This window comes from Schistocerca serialis, chromosome 7 (genome assembly GCF_023864345.2).
Source record: "Schistocerca serialis cubense isolate TAMUIC-IGC-003099 chromosome 7, iqSchSeri2.2, whole genome shotgun sequence".
Taxonomy (NCBI): Eukaryota; Metazoa; Arthropoda; class Insecta; order Orthoptera; family Acrididae; genus Schistocerca; species Schistocerca serialis.
Genome location: NC_064644.1, coordinates 212,726,311 through 212,739,234, shown reverse-complemented (window position 1 = coordinate 212,739,234; position 12,924 = coordinate 212,726,311). Strand labels below are relative to the sequence as shown.

General features: G+C 38.3%; 1 protein-coding gene across 1 annotated transcript in view; it reads left to right on the top strand.

Moving 5' to 3' along the window:
• LOC126412238 (glutathione S-transferase D7-like) overlaps positions 1-12,043 on the top strand; it is an 83,832-nt gene extending 71,789 nt beyond the window's left edge. The window contains exon 6 of the mRNA XM_050081730.1: positions 11,574-12,043. Coding sequence (XP_049937687.1) covers positions 11,574-11,732 — 159 coding nt within the window. The 3' untranslated portion in view covers positions 11,733-12,043. The remainder of the gene's footprint in view (positions 1-11,573) is intronic.
• The last annotated feature ends 881 nt before the right edge of the window (positions 12,044-12,924 follow it).

Sequence of the window (12,924 nt, the reverse complement as noted above, 5' to 3'; positions counted from 1 at the left end):
TTTGATATAGGACTATTAATTAAAGATTGTTTAAGCACCTCGAACGCCTGTTGGCATTCTGCTGTCCAAACCAAAGGGGTATTCTTTTTCAGCAGGAGGTGAAGACAGGGTGCATTAAAAGCCTGATCACTAACAAAACGCCTACAGAAGCCGAAAAGACCGAACATCGATCTCAACTGCTTCTTGTTTCTGGGAGCCTCAAATTTTTCAATGACTGCTAGCTTGCCTGGGTGAGGCAGAATACCTTTTCCACTTGTCATATATCCCAAGAAACCTATTTCCTCTTTAGCGCACTCTGTCTTTTCAATCTTTAGTTTCATGCCACCTCTCTCAATAGCCTCTAACATTTCCTCTAATAAAACTATGTGTTCTTCCCAGGTAGGAGTTGCTATTAACAGATCATCTACGTAGACTTATTTTATTACTTGAGGCTGGTCCTAAAACATGGCACATCACACGTACGAAGGCATAAACAGAGATATTAAGTCCGAAAGGTACCACACGGTATTGGTAACAAACTCCTTCGTACAAGAAAGCTGTGTACTTCCTTGAACTTTTCGCCAGTGGCAAATTCCAGTATCCACACGTGATGTCCATAGAGGTTAAGAATTTTACTCCCCGGAATTTTTGCAATAACTCGTCCATGTTCTGCGGTCTATCACTTTCCCTAACCACTATTTCATTCAACCAACGAGCGTACAAGACCAATCTGACACTCCCGTATCTTTTTGGTACAACAACAAGAGGATGATTGTACTCACTGACCGCTTTTTCAATCACACCCCACTCTAGCATTCTCTGTATCTCCTTTCGAACCGCCTCCTTTCTAGCTACATGTATTTGGTATGGCTTCCTGAAAAACATTTGGCCAGGTTTCACCTTTAATTGACATTCATAACCTTTGACCACGCCAGGTCGATTTGAAAATACCTTATGATGCCTTTTTAAAACCTGTCTCAGTTCTTCCTTCTGATTAGCTGAAATTTTATCGATTTCCTGCAATTTAGCTTCTTTTTTGTCCAAAATAATTGCTTCTTCTTCTTCTATGTTTAGCTTACTTTTACTAAGATTAACACCTTCGTCCCAATATCTCCTATTTTTCAGAAATCGTAAAAGCAGCTCCTAAGTTTCATCATTAGTTACTACATGTTTATCAATAAAAGGTACCGTAATTACTCCGGTTATCGGCAAGACCAATTTTAACAGGCTTCTTTCAAAGTCAACAACACTCTGATATTTCGACAAGAAATCTATGCCAATTAAAACCTCAATACTGAGATTTTTTACAATTAAGCATGGATGATCTATTAAATTACCATTAATATCAAAGGGCAGTAAAGCTTCTTGCTTTACCGTTTTTGACACCTTGCCAGTAGCACCAATTATTCTTAGTCCTGATACCCTCATTACTGTAAGCCTGTCTTTACCAGGTAATGCAGCAAAGGAGGACTGAGATATCGCACTCACCTCACTTCCACTGTCTAAGAGACAACGTTGATACCCAACATATTCACTATTATTATAGGGTGGCTTATTCTAGGTTGTACAGGTGGTTCCTCAAACTCATCCAATAGTTCCTTTTGGATTTGTCTCCAACTAAAGTGATCGACATCTGTCTTCATTACATTTAGGTCAAAGTGTGTAGGGGTTTCCTGAACTACATTTTCAGCTGCCTTTTCCAGTCGGTCTATTAATTTCAAATCGAAACACCGCACGACTTCATTACATTTAGTTTGCTGAACATGAGCCAAATTACTGCAGTCTGAGCGATTCTTCACCTCCAGACCGGGCATAACACTAGTTACAGCTAAACCACTTTCACTATTATCGTCGAGTTCCTTCTCCAGTGACAACTGGTCACAGCTACTGGATTCATCGACCCCCAACAGGCTATCCTCTACATTCTCACTTACCTCCTGTCCTAAATCTATTAGTACAGTATCAATATCCTGCACAGGCACTTTAGATAAGAGCACATCATCCTCATCGTAAATATAAGCATGAATTTCTTCTGCTTCTTCACCTGACAATTCAGTATTCTGTAGCTCTTCCCTACCGTTACACTGCTGCGCCTTCTCTTTCTCTTCCCACTTAGAAAGCGTCTCTAACACGGTGTCTATCAAATACTGTGAGTGGTTTAATATTTCTGCAGTATCATTGGATGCTACCGACCCATCAACCGAATCCTCAGTTTGAGTATTCTGATCTGTCATACTAATTACTGTAATTACTGGCTTAGGAAAAACAACCGCCTGGTGAGCGCCAGTATCCTCATAGATGGGAAATAGTTTTCCAGCCTCTGCTTACTACTGTTACCTTTATTTGCATTATAGTTAACTGGCACAGCATTGCTTTCAACACTGTTGTTTACTTGCACATTTTTGTTAGGAACAAAATTACTATAATTTGGATGCCATTGTTGGTTCTAGTAATTATTTGTCCAATTCCTACCTTTCTTAGGATGGCGAACACCTACTGTTCTGATGTTTACATTGCCATTCTGCTCGTTCTTAAAATTGCTACTAGTGTTATTAGCATTTCTGTTATTACGTGCTTCCTCCTCATTGGCAGCCACACGCTCTACACGTTCCAAATATTCAATGAAACGATCCAGATTGTCTCTAGGGGCAGATATAATTCTAGTTTGCCAATACCATGGCAGTTTGGCTTCAAGACCTAGTATTATCATTTCAGGTTTTAGCTTTTCGGCCAAATGTGACAAACGTGAGATCCATGACCTGGCAAACTCTTTAATAGATTCCTTGTCTGCATTGAAGCATTTTCCACTCCAAAATTCTCTCAACACTTCATTTTGCTTATTGCTAGACCAATACTCATTAATGAAAGCTGTTTTAAATTCCGCTAATGTTTTACACTTCAACATAACATCAGCTGACCAACACATGGCGTCACCTGCTAAATGGCTTCTAATAAATGAGATTTTCTCTCGTTCAGACCAAGTTGGCGGAATCACATCTTCAAAATCGTTCCAGAAATCTAGCGGGTGGATATTTTTATCTGGATCGAACCGCAAGAACTGCCGACACCCGATAAAAGCGGCGTTTGCAGCTACAACTTGTTGCATACTACCATTACCAGAAGTTACTGAAGCTACTTTACTCTCAATGTTAGCAATGTTAGTACTAATATTTTCTACTTTCATTTCAACATTATCTACTCTTTGCACAATATGAGTAGTATCAGTTTTGACTGCGTCTACTTCTGCTTGGCATATGTTTACTTTTATATTAACATCTTTAAACCTATCTGAGCACAGTTCAGATTCCGCCTCGATCGTTTCTGTTAACTTGTGCTCCAGCTTCGCATCTTCCATTTGGAAGTTTTTGCGAACCTCAGCAATTTCGGATTTTACTGTTTTATACATCTCAGAAAATTGTTGAGCAACTTTTTTCTTAATATCCTCATGGTTGTAATCAATTTTATAATTTAAACTGTCCAGATCCTCTTTCAACTTATTGCAGCCAGTCTTGAAGGATTCTAATTTATTGTCCATTGCCTCAAACCGTTTTTTAAAATTGGTTTGCTGGCCACAATCCTGTTATTTACCTCAATTATATCAGATTTTAACTCAGCTGTCATTCTAGCATTACTGGCTGGCATTTTTGCATTACTGGCAGCTATTGCTTGTAATATTACATTTAAATCAATAGCCCCAGTATCTTTGGGCTCCTCACTAGCTGGCTTTTTATCACACTCAGGTGACGAAGAACTAGCTCCAATACAAGAATCATCAAAACTAAACGAAATTCTGATTGATCAGTCATATCTAACTTCTCCTTTTTAAACTCTACCATCTCTGATGGCTGTTTCATTTTTAATTCATCAGAGAAACTATCATCCAATAACTTAACACTTTCTGATTTCTGCTTTACTACAGGGGTCTCTACTATTGAATCGTTGCCCTTTTTCACACTACTGTCAGGAGACACTAGCTCGGATTTCACTTTGACATTACTATTTTCACGCATATTTACACTTGAACCGTTGTCTGGATTTACAGTTCCTTCAACAGACATAGGTCCTGATTTAGGTTTAACTTCTGTTTCTTTTTGCGGTTCCATCGCCAACTGTCTTTTAGTGCAGGTTAGTAAAAGTTTTAACAGCTTTTCACTTAACTTAGTTCCTTCTGCACGATGTATGGCGTTGCCAGCGCGGCGTACCAGGATTACTGATGTGACGCGGCGCGTTGAACTGCAGACGGCACCTCGACAACTGCTGTGTTGTGGGCGTGGCCCGCAACAGCAGACGCGGCTCCAATCGCTCCGACAGATGACTGCAGTGCGGCGAGACTCACTTCTCGCGATGCCAGCAGTGCAGCTACTCAGCGCCAGCTCCGTCAATCCAGATGCGTTGTTAATCCAATTGCGTCGTCCACATGCACACGTAACACTGTCTATCACTGTTCCATTGCTCAGTTGCGTGTCGCATTTCACTTCCGAATCCCAATATTTAAAAATCACTTTCACTTTTACTCAGTTTGTTTCCCGGCCGATTAGCAACATGTGTGGGGCGGCGGGTGGAGTAATAGAATATATGTTTTATATTTATGCTGTTTACTGTTCTCAAAACTGGCTCTCTAACTACAATATTGGCAACCAGAAAGTGATTAGCAAAACGTGAAGCCTGTAATTAGAATTCCTAGTGCCCACTTCATCTGAGAAATACATTTATAGCTACAGCTTATAGCTCTGAAGAATTACGAGATTGTCTGGGATTCATAATCAAAAACCATTCTCTCTAAAATGTTCACTATATTCTGAAAGTCACAGACCAAAAAGAATCCACACAATCCAACTACCAGAGCAGTTCAGAGTCTAATGCGCTGATGCCACTATAACTGTTCAAATTAAATGTTTAAGTGAATGCTCGCCATAATTTGATGATAATGTTCATCAAACGCCACGCTAAATAATGATAGAATGTCTGTCCCGCGGCGGCACGTGAAAATAGGACATACGCAAACTGAAGATAGATCATTAAAGTCATCCCAGAATTAACACTTCACTCGAAAATGATTTCATGGTTACGTTCACTACACGCAGTAGACGAGCTCTGAACTTGCTCTTTGGAGATACGCTATAGCTATAGTTTTATAGTTATTCTGTTGAAACTTCTCACATTTTTATGATTATAGCGGATCTCCCTTCTACTTAAATTTAAACACCCTAGCTTTATTTGTTCGCCTACTTAATCTATCTTGTTTCCTTAATTTCGAAGACAAAACCCAGAAAATCATGAATTTCAACTAAAATTTTAATTTGTGAGATCCAGAATACTAAATTATTATGCAAAAGGAATCTAAATATAAATTTTTAAGTTTCTAGCTCTTTTCTGTTGCGCCAATGATTTTTACAGAAAAACATCTAAATTTCGAAAATGGCTAAAGTTATTGAACTGATATCCAACACATATTGATTTTGTATTACTCCTGACATGCTAGAAACGTTTCAGGTTATTTACTTCATTTTAAAGTATTGCGCAATATTTATGACGTCAGAGCTAGTTACAGCGGACTAGGCTGGCACACAATGGAAAGACTGATGTGAATTTTATAAGGCGTGAGTATGCTGCTTCCCTACAGCACATTGGAAGCGTGTATTCGTCATCGCCATTCTGGCGTATCACCCTGCCTGGTGGTATGGGGTCCATTGGTTACACGTCTCGGTCACCTCTTGTTAGCATTGACGGCACTTTGAACAGTGGATGTTACATTTCAGATGTGTTACGACCCGTGGCCCTACCCTTCATTCGATCCCTGTGAAACCCTACATTTCAACAGGATAATGCACGACCGCATGTTGCAGGTCCTGTACGGGCCTTTCTCAATACAGAAAATGTTCGACTGCTGCCCTGGCCAGCACGTTCTCCAGATCAGATATAAAAATGTGAGAGCAAGACCTGGTACAGGCGAAGTCTCATAAGCTAGACGTCATGGATGTATCTATGAAACTACTCATTTGGGATACAGCGTCAATTGGAGAATGTGGGTTTCGGTACGCTCTGCAAAGGATTCAGAAGAATTTCAAGTGTGATGTTACGAAACGTGACCAATAAGTAGAAAATTACTTTTTGAAACGAAAAGGTAGTAGAGAAGTACAGTATATTCAAACCTTTATTAGTAGGAGAGTCATAATGGTTATGAAGAAGTTAGCCATCTAGAATTAGGTACCGGAGAAACGACGCAAACAGTAAATAGGAGGGGAATTATTTTGGACACCAAAAATCGTTGTTTATAGCATAGATTTCCGACGTCATTGCGTGCACCGTGCAGAAACAAACTTCTACAGGTTAGAAACAGGAGAAAAGGAAAACAAACCAGTTGAATGACTATGGAAGAAATTCAGTCTTCTAAGACTTTATTTCCTGAAAGAGGTATTTGCAATTAGTTTTTCAAATATAATACATTCACTTGTCCCATAAGTTATTAAACACACATTCGATATAAATAGTAAATATTTGACAAAGTCATGTGACTGTTGATCTTAGCGTACGTGCAGATAAATTTTTTTTTTCCAAATGACGGATAAATGTACTTTTATAAAAGAAGTTACATCTGTACGTTTCCAACAATTTCATACCGAATTATAATGCTGAGTGACAGTTTAATACAGCGAAATCTGCATCTGTTGGTAATTGTGTGATCACATCTCTTTCGTCCCACAGCACATCTATTCAAATACATTGAAAGCATGTAAATTTCATTATGTTTCAAAAAACACATGGTGGAACTTGTTGCCATTAATGTATTAGCCCCACTGTTTGTTAAGCTACTTTATGTCGTGATGGATGCATTATAACCACCCACTACACTTTTGGCTAATTAGGACTGAAATGGACCGTGTACCTCAAGTTTCCTGTTGCACATGGCGGGCATCTATCCGAAGAATAAATGAAATCCGTGAAATGTTGGTGCAGTTATAACCGAATCACCGTTGCTCTGTATTTGGAGCAATGACGACAAGAAGTAAAAACTATGTTAACGTTAAATGAATTTGGCTGCAAGGAATTACAGCAATTAGCTTAATTTGAAAAGTGATATAAGTTTAATTGATGAATTAAAGAAAATTAATGGTTTATACTCACTGTCCGCTAATGGTGAAAAACTTGGTAAAAATGTTTGGTTTTGTCGTAAGGCGAAAACAGTAAAAAAAATTGATAAATATTGCTCCAGCGTGATATCAAATGGATATGTCACAGAGAAAAAACTCTTTCAGTTACATACCAGCTCATGGAAATCAATTAGTAGTAATCAAAGAACATAATTCATTACTAATAAAAAATTAGGAAATGCAAAAATTCGTGAGGTCATTCACTGTAACGGTTACTGTCTTTCATTTTATTCAAAAGTTATTTGTGTTTTGTTCATTATTGAATGCTGTCATTTAGCTTATCATTTATCGTAGTGACAGCGTCATTCAGCAATCACTTTCCTGTGAGTTACAGTAACGTAATTTGCGAAGTTAAAAGTTTGATTGCGAAAGAATGGAAAAGTTCGTGGTATGATTTTACTGACTCATTGGTTTCTATTAACGTCAGCTTTTATTACTATTCATTAACAAGTACTGCTAATTACTTTGTGCAATTACTACCATTATTTGCTCAAGACTTAAGCACACATTTCTTACTGATTGCACTTGCGTAAAAATGAAAACCTCCTTATTCATGAAAAAGTACAATAAGAAACTGTCTTTTACTGAATTTTACTTCGTTAAGCAATGTCTTTCACAATAAGTTTTACTGGAGTGAAGCACTTAAGTAATTAATAATTGTTTTGCGTATTATTGAATTTTTAATTTCTGTTATTTCTTTAAAAAACTGTATAATAGTTCCTCAATCATCAGAAACTCTCAGATCATCAGTAATGGATAGAACAGATCCTCCATAGGTATTTTGTCTTAAGTAAAAGTGAAGATCATTACTGTGGTGTATTTCGGTATTACTGAAACACAAAATGAACTGTGACGCTGGCAAAGCCTGACCAAGTAAATGGTTGGATCTTAATTCAGGATGAGATGTCGTTAGTGCAATGTAAGGTATTGTTGGTTGACAATGTGCAGCACAGGCTGATCTTCCTGTAACTCCGTAACAAATGATATTGGGCCAATAGTACTCTTCATGTTAATTTGCATCCTCTTGCAGTAATTGTACTGTTCCCAGTTACTGCCATATACTCGGCCAGCCCTCACCAAATGTATGCTGTGCCATTGCATACTTTAGCACCACAGCTTTCGACCATTTTCCAACAACAACAAAAAATGGAAGGAGAATCACAGCTTCACTCAACTCGACTGTCTCTCTCAACATTCCCTCCCCCCCCCCCCCCCCTGCCTTCTCCTCTGCACGGTAATGAACTGCTGGCGCACAGCGATAATGCAACTGTCAGTTCACTAGAATCTCTGACAATTCGCATCGCCCTGTCTAAACCCAGCGTATCTACTTACAACTAGTACTTATTTATCTTTACTATGAGGAAACATTCAATTTAATCGGACATGTCCGAAAGAATAGACACCGCACACTCATATAACTGATACGTCTAGAAGGGCAAAGGACCACTACATTCAGTGCGGATGCACAAGTACGTCCGGCGTCCTGGGACTCGCAGAGTAGCGAGCACGGAGGAAATGGACAGGGACTGCAGATGGGTGGTGCTTGGTGGGAATGTGGGTCTGCTATGAGACGTGCTGAGTTAGTCCGTGCAGTTACAATAACGCTCTGCCCCGGATGGCGCAGTGGTTAACGCACCTCCCTAGTAGGCAGGAGATGCTGGGTTCGAAACCCCATCTAGTAGACATTTTCATTTGTTGCCTCTGGTTCCGCATAATGTCCCAATGCAGCTGACATCAGTAATACCATTCCTTTCTTTCCCAATCTCCCACCTTGACCTTCAATTTACATATTAGTTCACTTATTTACAAACTTTGATTCATAGAAAAAAATACATCGAAAAGTAAAACTGCAAGGAAAAAATTCGATAGTCCACAGAGTTTTTCTGTTACATTACAACACGCTTAATTAATGATTGAAATGCACTACAATGCGTCACTTTAATCAGTAAAAAATAAAAGTATTAGATGTAATTAAAGTGCATTATAATTATTTGTTATTTCCATGAAACTGGTCTATTTTGGGCCACAGTTGAATAGATTGAGGTTACTCTTGACAAGATTTAATCTCAAACATTTAATGCCTTTTTATCAGACACTAAGATTAAAGAAAACGTTAATATACCCATCACACTAATGACGAACTCCAGTGATCCGCCTGTTAATGGTGTTGGGTATTACACCAAGAAGAAGAAGAAGAAGAAGAAGAAGACTGAGCAGTTTGCTGTTTTTGTGTTAAGAGGATAGAATAAAACTGGATCAGGCATATAATGGCAAAGACTCTGACTGATAACCACTGGGTCCACTCAGAAATAGTCTTGAGCGACTTTCCAGTAGAAACAGAAAAGAAATAGAAATGTCTCCCGTAACAGCCGGAAAAAGAGCTACATGTCTGTCTCCTCACTGTCCCGTCATTCTGCAGACTTTGTTGTAGGCGTTTCCTAAAGTTTTATTCGAGAGCTCTGATTATTTGCCATTTGCCATTTGTCATTTGAATTGCATTTTATCAGCTTTCAGAAATCTTAGGTAATGTCCTCTTTTTCCATGTTAAAGGAAACAGACACTTATCAAAAAATATCTGTTCTAAAAGCAGTCTGTTTAAATTGACGAATTCTGACTGGATCTGCAACGTCTGTTACCTTGCCATTCTCAGCCTGTTCCATTGATTATTGTTGACGCATTGGTCAACAGGAAGCCACGCCGCCGAACCCAAGCCTCCAATAGCACTCTTGAGGAAGAACCTATAGCGTCATTTCCTGGCGAGCTTCTTTCCTCTGTCTCTCTGACGCACCCCTACTACAGTGTGTGTGCGAAAAATGGTTTGATTCTGGTTCCATTCCAGAATGCTCTATGCAATCCTCTTCATCCCTGCTTAATTACTGCAACCTACATCCATCTGAATCTGCTGACTGTATTCAACCCTTAGTGCCCCTCTACAATCCTCTTCCCTCCCCCACACTCCTCTCTCTCTCTCTCTCTCTCTCTCTCTCTCTCTCTCTCTCTCTCGCACATACACACACACACACACACACACACACTCATTTCTGTTATCAAACTGACAATTCCTTCATGCCTCGGATGTGTTCTCTCAACTGATCTCTTCTTACAGCTGAGCTGTGCCATTAATTTATTTTCTCCCCAAATTTGTTTGTCCTCATTAGTTTTTGATTATTCCATCTAATCTTCAACACTTTTCTGTAGCATGTTGTTTCAAAAGCTACAGTTCTCTTCTTGTCCGAACTGTTTATCATCCACATTTCACTTCTGTGCAAGTCAACATATACACAAAAAGGATAACTGACAAGAATTGCTCGTCCAGCATAACTGAGTCATTTATCATTAATGTGCTACGCTCTTCATACTAGAAAAATTATAAATGTAACTAAAAGCAAAAAAATGGCAGTTTTGAAAAAAAGCTCTTGCTTTTCTAGCTACTTTGAGTATTTAGCACTAACTGATACTGCTTAATTAAAAATTTATTTTTATGAACATGTCATGAGGTACCTGAGATTCTGTTTATCCAGTGTTTTGTCATCTGAAATGTATTGTGAGTTACAGAGGGTTGACAATCAAGCAGCTTTTTTTTTATAGATGTCTGGATGTATCTAGTTTGAACTGTTACCAAGTAGCAAGAGCTCCTGAAAGTGTACCAAAGCAATCTGGAGTTCTAACGACACAACGTGGAAGTATCTAATGGAGTGTTTCAGTTACGAAAATATTCGCAAAACTACATAAAGGATGGTCAGTTGACGAATTGCTATTTGTTTCAAATATAATTATCTTAGTTACCAATAAATGCAACTGTATCGTCACATATTCCTGTAAAAGCTTTTCTCATTTATTCACTAAATTGATGCAAATGCCAGGAAAGGAAATTTCGTGCCAAACGAGCACCTAAGCCGACCTGTTTTTATCGTCACTGAGGATAACTCTTACTTTTGAACACTACTACCAGATGTTCTCCCACGGTGTATGTACATCGGGGTAGCACACTTTATGAACTTACCCTGCCACCAGAAAATAAATAAACAGATAAATATAAATAAAATTTGAAATAGATTCACTTAAATGTAACCATGCCTTCAGAATACCACTGATTTTCATTTGTCACAACACACTCACATTTTGCAGGCTAAACATTTCTGAATCCATTTCATCGCTGTTGTCTCATGTACTCACAATTGACTGATTTAATCCAAATTTATTCCACTGATTTCATTTTACTAACCTAGTGCAGTTGAGAAGGAAACGAAATTTTAGTTTCTTCTCTAAATGACTTATTGGTCAGTGTATCAGAAATAATAAACCATTGATGGACCTCGGGAATATATTGTAAAGATTTTCTGTAACATAAAGCACTTTACCATTATTGTTTTAGATTTACTAATATCATAACAATATGCTGGTTCTCAAGGCATAGTGACACAGGTAATTTTTGTTTTACAGGCAATGGGAGTAGTCCTTGATGCATACCCAAAGATAAGGGAGTGGCTGCAACGATGTAACAGCACCATCCCCCACTTTGAAGAGGAAAATAAGGAAGGACTGAAGGATGTCACAGAAGCCATTAAAAGCAGAGTGACTTATAATGTATATGCGCCGTAACCATGAGGCTTCAAATATCTGTATTTGAAAGTCAGTTACTTATCAGTATGACTGGAGTATTCTTTTGATTATAAATTGCTTACTACATTTTTTACTATATATTTACTGCTGTCTTTGCTTCCAAGTTTTGGTTTCATTGTTTCAACTTCTCATGCTTATTAAAAGAAAACAAATCATTGGGATCTAAATAATTAGCAATGACATATTTTAATGAAATTCTATAGCACTAAAATCTATGTATGTAAAAAGTAGATTTATCATTCTTACCATTACCGTACAAAAATAAAACAAGTTTGAAGTGACACCCAAAACTGACAAAGTCAAATTTGTGATATTCATTCGTATCATTGGATGTGTAAATTTATTTAACGAAGTATGTTCTGAGAATAATTCTTTCCCAGTTGTTGAATAATTCCTCTTAAGTTACACCTTTCTTTGATTTCGCATTCAGTGGTTTTCCAATCTCTGCAGACACCTGGACAAATTTTCGGTAATAATTACCCAACCCAATAAATGACTGCAATTGTATAGCTGTGTGTGGTGTTGCAAAGTCATGTACAGCAGAAGTGAGGTGAGGATTGGTCCTCATTCTATCCTAGCAGATAATTAGCTCTGTGCAATTCACCTGTGCGTGAGCAAAATGACGGCTGTTAATGGTAAGTGTGAGACGTGGAGATTTTAACCTGTCAAACGCTTTTTCTAGTCGTTCTGCATCTTTGAACAAATCTTTAGAAAACGCTATATCTTGGAAATAGACTATGTACTTTTGGGTTTTTGACTCTGGAGAACTCCATTGAATAATCACTGGAAAGTAACAGACACAATCTTCAATTCAAAAGACATTCTACAACACTCGTAGTAGTAGAATACGGGCAGGCTGAGCCTTTTCCATGAACATGCTTTTGACGAATTCACTACTTTTATACAGCATTTTTTTCTGGTTACACTTAACGCAGTCAAATTAAAAACTGCAAAACGTTTTCTATCTAACACTTTCCACTCGTTTCCAAGTTTCAGGCTTCTGACCCTGGGTACACGATGCTTAACGAAGACTAATTTCAGAATTAACTGAATCGCTCCATGTTTTTTAGGTTGTTGGTTGGTTGTTTAAGTTGGAGGAGGGGACCAAACAGCAAAGTCACCTGTCCTTCTCTGGTTATTAAGTACGCAGGCGAGGAAATAAAATCCTTTG